Source organism: Lipophrys pholis (assembly GCF_963383615.2).
Source record: "Lipophrys pholis genome assembly, chromosome: 17".
Lineage (NCBI taxonomy): Eukaryota > Metazoa > Chordata > Actinopteri > Blenniiformes > Blenniidae > Lipophrys > Lipophrys pholis.
The window spans coordinates 24,075,040-24,087,947 of NC_137643.1; the positions used below are offsets into that span (position 1 = coordinate 24,075,040).

At 45.8% G+C, this 12,908-nt stretch overlaps 1 protein-coding gene across 7 annotated transcripts; it reads right to left on the reverse strand.

The window, feature by feature from the left end:
* Positions 1-375: 375 nt before the first annotated feature.
* On the reverse strand, positions 376-12,705 carry ilf2 (interleukin enhancer binding factor 2). Of its 7 annotated transcripts, none has more exons than XR_013936155.1 (16): positions 12,537-12,648; positions 11,792-11,851; positions 11,201-11,243; positions 9,834-9,938; positions 9,664-9,741; positions 8,871-8,973; positions 7,693-7,758; positions 4,706-4,822; positions 4,522-4,600; positions 4,264-4,351; positions 3,863-3,924; positions 3,681-3,795; positions 1,682-1,772; positions 1,334-1,492; positions 1,054-1,173; positions 377-492 (listed from the first exon to the last, which is right to left on the reverse strand). XR_013936155.1 is itself a non-coding variant. In XM_080484520.1 (16 exons), the coding sequence occupies exons 1-14, from the start codon at positions 12,539-12,541 to the stop codon at positions 1,341-1,343; spliced, it is 1,164 nt and encodes a 387-aa protein (XP_080340646.1). In that variant the 5' UTR covers positions 12,542-12,648; the 3' UTR covers positions 377-492; positions 1,149-1,173; positions 1,334-1,340. The 7 variants fall into 7 exon arrangements, 5 of the variants coding, with proteins under 5 accessions (XP_080340643.1, XP_080340646.1, XP_080340644.1 ...); XM_080484520.1 differs by having other exon boundaries at positions 1,149-1,173; XM_080484518.1 differs by having other exon boundaries at positions 1,142-1,173.
* Between the last annotated feature and the right edge of the window lie 203 nt (positions 12,706-12,908).

Sequence of the window (12,908 nt, forward strand, 5' to 3'; positions counted from 1 at the left end):
CCTTGGGTGTATGAAAGGTGCAAACAAATAAAATGTATTATCATTATTATGTTTTGATGGGAAAATGATGCAAGACTGTTTTATGGAAGAAAATTAAAGGAGCCATTAGAAGGACTCTGGACTGGTCTTGGAAGAGGACCAGGTCCAGGACTTTGGTCTGCTTGAGATGAAACGTTCATGATCAATACTCTGATTACCAAATAAAGGTTTTGTATTCAAGTATTATGCGCTGTGATGCTTTTATTTTGATGGTGAAGCGTGTGTGTGTGTGTGTGTGTGTGTGTGTGTGTGTGTGTGTGTGTGTGTGTGTGTGTGTGTGTGTGTGTGTGTGTGTGTGTGTGTGTGTGTTATAACTGATCAGAGACAAACACGAATTGAGTTCAAAAAACTTTATGTGACGTAATAAACAATAAAAAAAAAAGTAAAAACAGGAGGAACACAAACTGATGAAGAGGAAGAGCAGCTGGAGGAAATCATGGAGCTTCACCGGAGCTGGAAACACAAAACACGCACCGTCAACACTTGGGTTGCAAAATTCCAGGAATTTTCAACGTTGGAAACTTTCCATGGGAATTAACGGGAAAACAGAAATTTATAAAATTGAAGGTTAGCCCTCAACGGGGACATAAATATAGTTGGGGTGAATATATTTGCTCTATAATGGTATTACTGTTTAACTTGAAAAAATGAAATGAAAATATATTGATACGGGAGCTAAGTAGCTGGTAAGTTAGGTGTTATGTTTCACTTTATTGATCATTTAAGAGGCGAGCTTATTAGAGCGACCTCATATGTGATGCTCCTGCTTCTCCTTTCATTGAACTTTCTGAATGGGACTTTTTTGGGGGTGGGGGGCATTTTACTTTTTGATTGGGTGGGGGAGTTTATGTTTTTGTTGTTCATTAAAATAATTGTTAATTGTTCAAGAATTAAAACTAAAGTTCTACTCAAATAAGTCTGTTGAAATGTCATGTTTTTTTAATTGTATTATTTTACATGACAAAACACAAATATTTACATTTATGTTTCTATATGATAGTTTGTTTAAATTACCCCCAATTTCCAGTTAATTCCCATAAATTCCCGTAATTCCCATGGAAAGTTTCCAATTTGGAATATTCCCAAAATTCCCCAGCTTAACTTCCCACGGAAAGTTGCCGCCCCTTTGCAACCCTGGTCAACACACACACACACACACACACACACACCGTCAACACAAATATTCACTGCATCTTTCCCAGAGTACAGGAAGAAATCTCATTCTCTACATATGTCCAACCTCCTCCTCACCCCTTCCTCCTCACCTCCTACTCCTCCTCTTCCTCCTCCTCACCTCTTTCTCACTCCTGGGTCTCCATGCTCTCGTCCTCTGCGTCTCCTCCCTCCTCCAGAGCCTCCTCCTCCTCCTCCTTCCTCTCTGGAGGTTTCTCGTAAGCTTTTTCTGACGGGGTGACGATCACTCCGTCCCAGGTGGACATCTCAGAGGCCAGGTCTGAAAACCAGCGACCAGCTAGTTAGAACCAGGAGTTAAACCAACTAGTTTAACTAGTTCATAAAACCAGCACATTGTTAACTAGTTCATACAACTAGTTAATAAAACCAGGAGTTAAACCAGCACATTGTTAACTAGTTCATAAAACCAACAGGTTAACTAGTTAATGAAACCAGGCGTTAAACTTACAGCTGGCGTCTCCCTCCAGGCCGAGGATTTTCCTGTAGCCGCCATGAGAAAGAACTCTGACCAGAGTTTGAGCTGTAAAGCAAACCATGTCCTACAGACAAGACGACATGAAGACAGACAAAAATAGTAAAAGAGCTGAAACTACTAAGGAGAGTCTGAGTCTGGGGAGGTGATGAGGGACATGCAGGGGGACATGATGAGGGACACGCAGGAGGACATGATGAGGGACACGCAGGGGGACATGATGAGGGACACGCAGGAGGACATGATGAGGGACACGCAGGGGGACGTGATGAGGGACACGCAGGAGGACATGATGAGGGACACGCAGGGGGACGTGATGAGGGACACACTGGGCTCATCTGGACTCTCAGGAGGACTGTGGTCTCCCTGAGGTTGAGGAGGAAGAGCTGAGCAGTGACTCCTCCTCTGAGGATGAAGAGCTGAGCAGTGACCCCTCTGAGGATGAAGAGCTCAGCAGTGATTCCTCCTCTGAGGATGAAGAGCTGAGCAGTGACCCCTCTGAGGATGAAGAGCTCAGCAGTGACTCCTCCTCTGAGGATGAAGAGCTGAGCAGCGACTCCTCTGAGGATGAAGATCTGAGCAGCGACTCCTCTGAGGATGAAGAGCTCAGCAGCGGCGACTCCTCTGAGGATGAAGAGCTCAGCAGTGACTCCTCTGAGGATGAAGAGCTCAGCAGCGACTCCTCTGAGGAAGAAGAGCTGAACAGTGACCCCTCTGAGGACGAAGAGCTCAGCAGCGACTCCTCCTCTGAGGATGAAGAGCTGAGCAGGGACTCCTCCTCTGAGGATGAAGAGCTGAGCAGGGACTCCTCCTCTGAGGATGAAGAGCTGAGCAGGGACTCCTCCTCTGAGGATGAAGAGCTGAGCAGCGACTCTGAAGTAAAAACTGTGACGAATGTTTCTGGAGTTGCAGGAATGAAGCTGTTCCTCCAACAAACCAAGAACCAGGAAGGTGTAGAATGAAGGAGAACTTTACAGACTTACGTTTCCTCAACATGGCCAAGGTCAATATGAAGGTGAAAGGAGGGGCGGGGCTTACTGACCAGGAAGTGTTCAGACTGAAAAAGTTTATGGTGAAAGCCAAACAAGACCTCAGAGACCAGAAGGAGCCACTGTGACTGTGTCTTTAAAATGGACATATTGGAACGTCTTAACCTGAAAGACCTGGTCCTGTTTTATCAGTGTTTTAAATTCAATGTGTTAAATGATTTTATTGATCCTGCTGCTTCTTTCACTGGCTGCTGGTGGAACCTCCTGTTGGGGGGGCGGGTCTGGACCTCCGAGACTGTTGACACCAGGACTCCACCTCATACGGTCACCACCAGTACCGTCTCAGGTGTAACGGTACTGGTGGTGTAACGGTACTGGTCACCACCAGTACCGTTACACCTGAGACCCTGGGTCACATCAAGAATCCTGATCCACACAGTTGGAGGGCTTTAAAAGACTGGCGCTGCTGCTGATCACCTCAGACCGAGGGGGGTCTTCCTGGTCCTCCTGGACCACCTAGTCCATCATGCAGAACGTCTTTATTGGGGAAATGGATGGAGAGAATTGTCTGAGGACCAATCTGTGGAGTCGGTGCAGTGTGGGGGAGGAAACCCAGGATCCAGAGGACTCTTTCCTGGATATAATAGTCTGGTTTAGAGGTCTGCCAGACTGTTCTGGACTGGTCCTGACCAGGGTAAAAGACTGCTCTGGACTGGTCCTGACCCGGGTGGCGTCGGGGTCATTTGGACTGTGTCCACTGGAGGGACGGACTCTGTACTGATGGAGCATCGAGGCCTTACATAGACTGAGCTGAACAGCAGGACGGATTGTCGATAGAACCCAATGGAACATGTTAAAATATGAGAACTGGTCTTTAGTACGCCTGGAATCGAATATTCAAATGTTTTCTGTTCAAAATAGTGACGGAATATGAAATGTAAATAAATGTGTTTTTAAAAATGTAAAGAGAAATCTCTCCCTCTCACCTGCTGCTCCAGAGTCATGACGGTGTGCACTCGGAAGTTTCCACTCTCACAGGGGTCTGTGATTCCCACCGAGCCGGGCAGGAAGAGACCAGCTGCCAACATCTGGAGACAGCGCCTGCACACAGCAGCCGGGTCACAAACATGGCAGCCCAGGAGAACCTGGACCCAGAGGCTGCACTCACCTGTAGGCCACATTCAGGGACAGAGGCTGTCTGGACGGGTTGTTCATGACCGCAGAGTGGCCCTGAAGACACAGAGACAGAGACAGAGACACAGACACAGACACAGACACAGACACAGACACAGACACAGACACAGACACACACACACACACACACACACACACACACACACACACACACACACACACACACACACACACACACACACACACACACACACACACACACACACACACACACACACACAGTGTAAGAAGCTCAAACGGATTCTAAACGGTTCTAAAATGTCGACAAAAAGGTTCCTGAGCTGCGTTCTCCGTGTGCTCAGGCTGCTGGAGGGTTTCCTTCACTAGAACGTTGGTCCATGCTCAGGAAGACTCTGAGGGGTGCTGGGCACTCACCAGCAGGTCCAGGATCCAGGGGGTCAGCGGTTCGAACCCGGGGAATCGAAGCCTCAGGTCCTTCAGCAGGCGGATCAGAACCTTCACTCTGCAGGGTCCAAACAGGAAAACTAGTTCAGCACCAGCAGGAAGGAGCTGCTGGTCCAAGAATACAAGATCACTTAGTATGAGAAAAAGAAGAGGAGGAAGAGGACGACGAAGAAGAGAAAAAGGAGGAAGAGGACGAGGATGAGGAAGAGGAGCAGTCTCAGAGCTCACGTTGACTGGGAGGCGTTCTCCTCAAACCAGCGGGCGTGGCGAATGGCTGCCAGAGCGCTCTGCAACACCTTGATGTCCACTGGAGACACAACCACACTGCAGTTTAGCACTACACTCTGTGTGTGTGTGTGTGTGTGTGTGTGTGTGTGTGTGTGTGTGTGTGTGTGTGTGTGTGCGTGCTCACAGTGCAGCTCTGGGTCCAGTTTGCGGAGGTTTGGAGGTACGGTGGTGATGAGGATCTTCACAGTAGCGTCAGCAGAGCTGATCTCAAAGCCGGTCTCGTTGGTCAACATGGACAGAACTGAGACGACGACACGGGAGAGAGAAAGTTTAAAAAACATTCTGTGTGGTGTGCAGTCAGAAAGGAGCTCACTAAGGTGACGTCGGAGGTGTGAGCACCAGGACCCAGTTGTTCTAAACTGGGTTATGTTAACCACTAGTTAAGCCCTAACCGCCGGTTAAATCCTTAACCCGCCGTTAGCCGAGTCCGCCCTCCGCCCACTTTCAGGTCTCCGTTCTTCCACATTATGTCTTAAGCCTTACCGGTTAGTGAAAATGACATAGTGGTGGAGGCAGCCAGTGTTTTTATCTGCTCTATTAAACTACCATAAACCATGACAAACTACGCTGCTGCCAGGATGTTAAAGTGGAAGACGAAAACTGAGCTGGATGATCAGAGGCTTCATGGTGCCTCTTCTTTTTTAATTTGACCAGAGAGAACCATCTAGAGAGAACCATCTAGAGAGAACCATCTAGAGAGAACCATCTAGCAAGGGAACCATCTAGAGAGAACCATCTAGAGAGAACCATCTAGAGAGAACCATCTAGAGAGAACCATCTAGAGAGAACCATCTAGCAAGGGAACCATCTAGAGAGAACCATCTAGAAAGTGGACTGAGTGGCCAGAGAGGAAAACAATAAGAACGTGGGAACGAGATCATTTAATCTGTGGATTGATGAAGGCTGAGGTCTGCATGAGGCAGCAGGGGGCGCTCCGCTATGAGACGCTCCACAGAACTTCTTTATAATGAAGCCAGACTTTTGGTTCATCAGGAACTACTAAACAAACTACAAACTACTGGAAATGAAAACTTGGAGTTTTTAGAGCTAAAATGAGCCTTTTAATGGCTTCATGTGAAAGAGAACTTTAATCAGAGTGTTTACCTAGGTTACCATGGAAACGGCTGTAGAGCAGCGTTCTATCATTCTACACCTCCATTCCTCCATGTTGAAGCTTTTGAACACATTCAGAAATAAAGTGAAAGGAGCAGAAAGTCACTATGGAATGTTGGAATGGTGAAAATAAGCCCCAGCCTGATTTACTAATGATAAAGAGGAGAGACATGAGAATGAGATCTTCTCTTTCTGGACCAAGGAGAGTTTAACACGTCTGTATTTCACATGCTTTAGTTAGAAAACACCAAGATCTAATGTGCTCCGTGGAAACGAGGCTTTTAAAGCTCCAGAGCAGCAAATATGACGGGATGGAGGCGACATTGGTGAAAAATATAATACGAGGAAGGAGATAGTAACTCAGTGTCTCCAGTTAGTAATTATTATCTCATTCCCATGCGTTATTATATACAGGACTGTCTCAGAAAATTAGAATATTGTGTTAAAGTCCTTTATTTTCTGTAATGCAACTAAAAACATGAAAATGTCATACATTCTGGATTCATTACACATCAACTGAAATATTGCAAGCCTTTTGTCATTTTAATATTGCTGATTATGGCATACAGCTTAAGAAAACTCAAAAATCCTATCCCAAAATATTAGAATATCATGAAAAAGTATACTAGCAGGCTATTTAACTAATCACTTGAATCGTCTAATTAACTCGAAACACCAGCAAGGGTTTCCCTGAGCCTTTAAAAACACTCAGCTTGGTTCAGTAAACTAAATCACAAGTATGGGGAAGACTGCTGACCTGACTGCTGTCCAGAGGACCATCATTGACACCCTCCATCAGGAGGGTAAGACACAAAAAGAAATTTCTAAAAGAGCAGGCTGTTCACAGAGTGCAGTTTCAAAGCACATTCACAAAAAGTCTGTTGGAAGGAGGAAATGTGGCAGGAAACGCTGCACAACCAAGAGAGAGGACCGCAGCCTTAACAGCATTGTGAAGAAGAGCCGCTTCCAGAATTTGGGGGAGCTTCAAAGACAGTGGACAGAAGCTGGAGTCCAGGTATCAAAAGCCACCGTTCACAGACATGTCCGGGAAATGGGCTACAATAGCCGTATTCCCATGGTCAAGCCACTCCTGAACTCAAGACAACGGAAGAAGCGTCTGACTTGGGCTATGGAAAAGAAGCACTGGACAGTTGCAGAGTGGTCCAGAGTCCTGTTTTCAGACGAAAGCAAGTTTTGTATTTCATTTGGAAGTCAAGGCGCTAGAGTCTGGAGGAAGGCTGGAGAGGAGCACAATCCAAGTTGCTTGAAATCCAGTGTGAAGTTCCCACAGTCAGCAATGGTTTGGGGAGCCATGTCAGCTGCTGGTACTGAGTGCATTAATTTACATTTTCAAATGTTTGATTTTGTTTTGCTGTTATAAATCTTTTTTTTTTACTTGGTCTGAGGAAATATTCTAATTTTTTGAGATAGGATATTTGAGTTTTCTTAAGCTGTATGCCATAATCAGCAATATTAAAATAATAAAAGGCTTGCAATATTTCATTTGATGTGTAATGAATCCAGAATGTATGACATTTTTGTTTTTTTAATTGCATTACAGAAAATAAAGACCTTTATCACAATATTCTAATTTTCTGAGACAGTCCTGTATATATTTTCCCTATATCCACTCCGGAGCTCCATAGAGGCGTAACTCTTCATTCCAGTATCGACTCAATCAAAGTTCAGTCCTCGCTCCACCCTGTCCTTCCTTTGTTCAACTGGTATCATGAACACCATGGTGAGAGTTAACCACTGGTAAACAGCTAGTGGAGGTTAACTTTAACGTCACGATAACACCTGGTTAAAGTTAACCCAGTTTTGAGCAACAACCGGTCGGTTAAAAGTATTTAACGGCTGGTTAAACGATAACCAAGTTTAGAACAACCGGGCCCTGGTTAACGGCTGTCAGTTAAAGAATAGAGGCTCCTGACTCAACTCAGCCGTCTGTCATTGAGATGTTTGACCTTTGACCTGCACGCCGGTTCAGTGTATTACCTTCTGCGGGGTCCTGAGTGCGAAGAGTTTCGACCACCTTGTTTCCCAGAGCGGCCACGGCCTCCACTACACAACAGGAGAGATTAGTTTAGTTACAGGAGGTTTTAAACATCTGGCAGAAACAGAGAAAGAAATGTAACATCCAGTTCAACAGAAGACTGGTGCACCATGGGAAAGGGGGTCAGAGTGGGATCAGAATGAAACCACATGTAAGACGCAGCCACACAGTGTGTACACAGAGCTCCAATAAACTCTGCTGTGTCCTAAGGTGCAAACAATATCTAATAAATCCACCAGTATAAAGACTGTGTTCAGCGAGGTGACAGTGATTGTGGCTCAGTGGTAGATGCGGTCGTTGGCGGTTCGAATCCCACTCTTTCAAAAAATCATTGTAGTTGTGTCCTTGGGCAAGGCACCTTACCCACATTGCCTCGTATGAATGGTGCATGAATGTTAGTGGTGGTTGGACCGTTGGAACATTGGCGCAAAATGGCAGCCAGGCCTCTGGCAGCAGCCCAGGGCAGCTTTGGCTACAACGTAGCTTAGCATCACTGGAGGGACTGGTGTGAATGAATCATGGTCGCTGGACGCGGTTTGAGTCAGCGGGAAGAAAGCGCTATATATATATATATATATATATATATAATATATACATATAGATCTAAGCCATTATTATTAGCACAACGGAAACTGTGTCACTTACAATCTGAACTGGGCATCAAACAGCTCCAGGACCTAGTGAAAGAGCTCCAGGACTCTCCAGGACCTGGTTAATGAGTTCTATGTCCTAGTTAAAGAGCTCCAGGACCTGGTTAATGAGTTCCAGGTCCTGTTTAATGAGCTCCATGTCCTAGTTAATGAGTTCGAGGTCCTGGTTAATGAGCTCCATGTCCTGGTTAATGAGCGCCAGGTCCTGGTTAATGAGCTCCATGTCCTAGTTAAAGAGCTCCAGGACCTGGTTAATGAGTTCCAGGTCCTGGTTCATGAGCTCCATGTCCTAGTTAATGAGTTCCAGGACCTGGTTAATGAGCTCCAAGTCCTGGTTAATGAGTTCCAGGACCTGGGGAAATGGTAGTATAAAGACTCCAGACATTTGTTTTAGTGAGAGAAGAGCCTGTCCAGAAGAGGTTCCACTGGTTCTGGGTTCACCTGGTTGAAGGAACAAGTTGCTCACTCACATGTAGGGAGAATCTTGAGGATGACCACCAGGTCAGCCACGTTATGTCCGGTGGTCATGGTGCCCTTCTTATACGAGCCCACCTGACGCACCTCTTCAATTTGCTGCGGAAACACAAAGGTCACAGTGAGGTCACAGCGGGGGTCGAACCAAACGCTCATGAGGGACGGCTCTGGACCCTGGGCCTGATGTCGACCCTCATTTCTGGACTAAAAGCTGCTCCTCTTCTCACAGGGTTTGAACTTTAAACAATGATGTGACCAATTAATGGATTTTTACGGGTCAACAAGCTTCATGCTGGCAAATTCTACTTCCTCCTGTAACTGCTGCTTATAGACAAGTGCAGCAATATCTGCACTATTTATTGGTTTATTTTATTTGGTGGGTGTGGCTTATATTCAGGGGCGCTCAATAGTGTGGACATTACAGTACATGCTTTATTTTCTCCTAGTGAAAGCTTCAGGATTACTCCTACTGAAAACTCTGGTCCATCACCTGCAGGAGGAACGGAGCATTAAAAACCTCCATCAGCAGTTTAGTGACCTGAAGACCCTCTGATCTGTAAAGTATCGGTGACTTCTTCAATCATCTCCACAAACAAGCAGTAAATATCAGAAGAGGCCAACCCCATGAGAAGAGACAAAAAGATCAGATGAAATAGTTGAAGGTTTGTTCTCAGGGAAGTTTTTCAAGGTTTTCAGCCGTTTTAAAAGAAGAACAAACATTTAAAGATGGCACTTGTTTGTGTTTTTTATATCTTTAAAAGAATTAGAATCCCGTTCGGGTCCACTCACCACTTCAAAGTTTCCCGGGGCCACGATGAGGTTGTCGATGACGTTGTTGATCTTGGTGACCAGGGACAAGATGGAGGACTGAAAACACAGAGACCAACAAGACCTGTTTGAACCCGCAGTGCAGGACCAGGACCAGGACCAGGACCAGCCTGAAGGCGGTCTGGACTCACCTGCTCAGCTGGGGTGGGGCTCAAGTCCTGATTCCTCTTCAGTAGACACTCGCTGAACGCCGTCTCGTCTGGAGCTGGCTTCACTCGGGGGAACGCCATCTCACACTGGACAGGAAGCACACGGTGTCACACACTCCACAACACACAGCACCAGTGCATGCTGGGAAATCTCCGGCCACATGAGGGTCCTTTCCTCCAGAAAGAACCAGGTTCTAGTTCTGGTCCAGAACCAGATTTAGCACCAGTTCTTTGTGTTTTCACCATCAAAGCTCCGGCCTATCAGGGGCTAAACGATACTTAATGATACGAGGGAAGGAGATCATTTCAAGGCGATGGAGGAGCCGTGGCTCTAATTGAAGTGTTGAGCTGCAGAGCTCCTGCTGTCACACTACGTCAGCTGGTGGATCTAGAATCTAGAATCAGTTTTTTTCAGGCTTTTCATGGTGACATCATTGTAACTAACTTCACCTCCAGGTCTTGTTTGGCGTTCTGACCGCAGGCTGAGGTCTGCATGAGGCAGCAGGGGGCGCTCCGCTATGAGACGCTCCACAGAACTTCTTTATAATGAAGCCAGACTTCTGGTTCCTCAGGAACTACTAAACAAACTACAAACTACTGGAAATGAAAACTTGGAGTTTTTAGACATAAAATGAGCCTTTTAATGGCTTCATGTGAAAGAGAACTTTAATCAGAGTGGTTACCTAGGTTACCATGGAAATGGCTGTAGAGCAGTTCTATCATTCTACACCTCCATTCCTCCATGTTGAAGCTTTTGATTCAGACACGTCCAGAAATAAAGTGAAAGGAGCAGAAATTCACTATGGAATGTTGGAATGGTGAAAAATAAGACCCAAGATCATTCATGTTATTATTATTATTATTGTTATTATTATTATTATTTTCTCTATGTCCACTCCGGGGTTCCAGACTAAAACAAGACGGACGTGAAAAAGCAGCAATAGAGCGACGAGGCGACTCAATGTTTTCATCCGAGGTTCAGGTCAGACTAGATGGAGCGACCCGGACCAAACCACTGGTACAGTCCGTCTCCTGGTTCCTGGATCCTGCCGGCGCTACGTTGGTGGAACCAGTGACGTACCACGTTCTGGAGTGACGACATGACCTGGCTCTACTGGCTCCATGACAATGGAAATGCAACCACTTCTTTGGAGCTGCTCATTAAGAACTGAACTAGAACCTGGACTACAATATGAACTAGAACCTGGTTCTTCTGGTGGAAAAGCCCTAAGACAGGAGTTCAAGAGAAAGAGTTTGTATAACTCGTTTTGATGAAGTTTGATGAAAAGCTTCAGAACATGAAAACTTGCTGCCTCAGGGTTTGATGAAGCATTGAGGTCTGAACTCACCACATAAAAATCAAACGGGATGTGCGGGACAAACGGACGGTACCTAAACAGCAAAAAAGGAAACGTTCTCACATTAACGTCAGCGATGAAGGTCGTCTCTCACTGACGCAGAGCTTCAAACATTAAAGAGAAATTTACTACGAATCAAAACACTGCAGTGAGATAAACCCACATAACCAGGCCATGGAGGTCAAAGGTCACTTTGTACCAGGTCAGAGTCACCCGGGGGAATCTCCTCCCATCACCACTGTTCAACACCTCAAGACTTAACTTGTGGTTGCTGGCCAACCTCCATTTCAGTTTTGTTTTTTAAGTCATAAAGGAAACCAGGTAAACAGAGAGCAGCAGCCAGAGGCTTTCATTCAATGAAGGTACAAAAATAACACTCAATTTAATTTCCAATTCTTGTGGACTTCAACCCACTCTGTTCTAAAGATGTCTTTATTTGTCAAATGAATGTTAAATTTAGGATTTAGGACAACTACTGCTTTTAAATTGTTCGAGGCATGATCGCAAACCCTCCCTGCAGTGAAGCTGGGCTCCAAATCTGATTTTAAAAGTTTAATATGAGCTGGACTGGACTGGACTCACCCCTGGACCAGACCGCCACGAGACCCGAAGCGGCCTCCCCGGCCCCTGCCACGGTCTCCTCTGCACACAGAGACAGACACAGGCAGAGACACAGAGACACAAACAGGCAGAGACAGACAGACAGACAGACAGACAGACAGACAGACACAGGCAGAGACACAGACAGACAGAGACAGACAGACACAGAGAGAGACACAGAGACACGAACAGACAGAGAGACAGACAGACAATAGACAGACACAAACAGACAGAGAGACAGACAGACACAGAGAGAGACAGACACAGGCAGAGACACATAGACAGACAGACAGACAGACAGACAGACATAAAGAGAGAGAGGCAAACACACACACACACGGTGATTACTGGTTAGTTACTGGTTACTTGTCATTACTCAGACTAGTCAATAAATAAAGCTGACCAGTGAAACTGCGCTGCAGTCTGCAGTTAGCCTCCATTCATTGAAATACTAACATCTGCCGTCGAAACGACCGTTAATCATGACCACACAGTCAGTGGGACAGTGGGAGACACACACAGTAAGACAGTGTGCACTGAGAAAACCATTTAATTCAGATTCACAAGTTCTGCTTTAACACATTTAGAAAGCTAACATGTGGCTAACAGGTTAGCATGTAGAAACAAAGCGAACCGGCTGCAGAAGATCGGTTATTTCCTGCTCTATATCTCACTATCAGCTCCACCACACAGCAAAAACGCAGTACAAATATTAAATCAGAAATACCTCATTGCGTACGACGTCTTGATTATTTAAATGTGAATAATTAAAAAAAACTGTATCTCTGCGGCCAGTTTAGCCTTTCCTGCTCCTTCTTCTTCTGTGGCTCCTGCAGGTTACAGACACAGCCGGTAGTACCGTACAGTACCGCCCCCTGCTGTTCTTCTTCGTCTGTGGCTCCAGCGGGTTACTGACAGCGGGCGGCATCATGGGGAACACAGTGCTGACGCTGACGTATCGCGCGGCCGCCATCTTGAATGGGTCCCCCTTGCACCCTCGTGCGTATATTTCTACAACAGGAGGTGTAGTCCAACGATAATAATCATAACTCAACGAATTTACGAAGAAAAAAAAGAAAAATAAGATATTTCATTGTGA

Excerpts from the sequence above, each read along its gene's own strand:
- ilf2 (XM_080484516.1), bottom strand. Across the intron at positions 11,244-11,791 it reads CGTGGCGGTCTGGTCCAGGG|GTACCGTCCGTTTGTCCCGC; the intron begins GTGAGTCCAGTC and ends TTTGCTGTTTAG. Across the intron at positions 4,352-4,521 it reads GAGAACGCCTCCCAGTCAAC|AGTGAAGGTTCTGATCCGCC; the intron begins GTGAGCTCTGAG and ends TGGACCCTGCAG.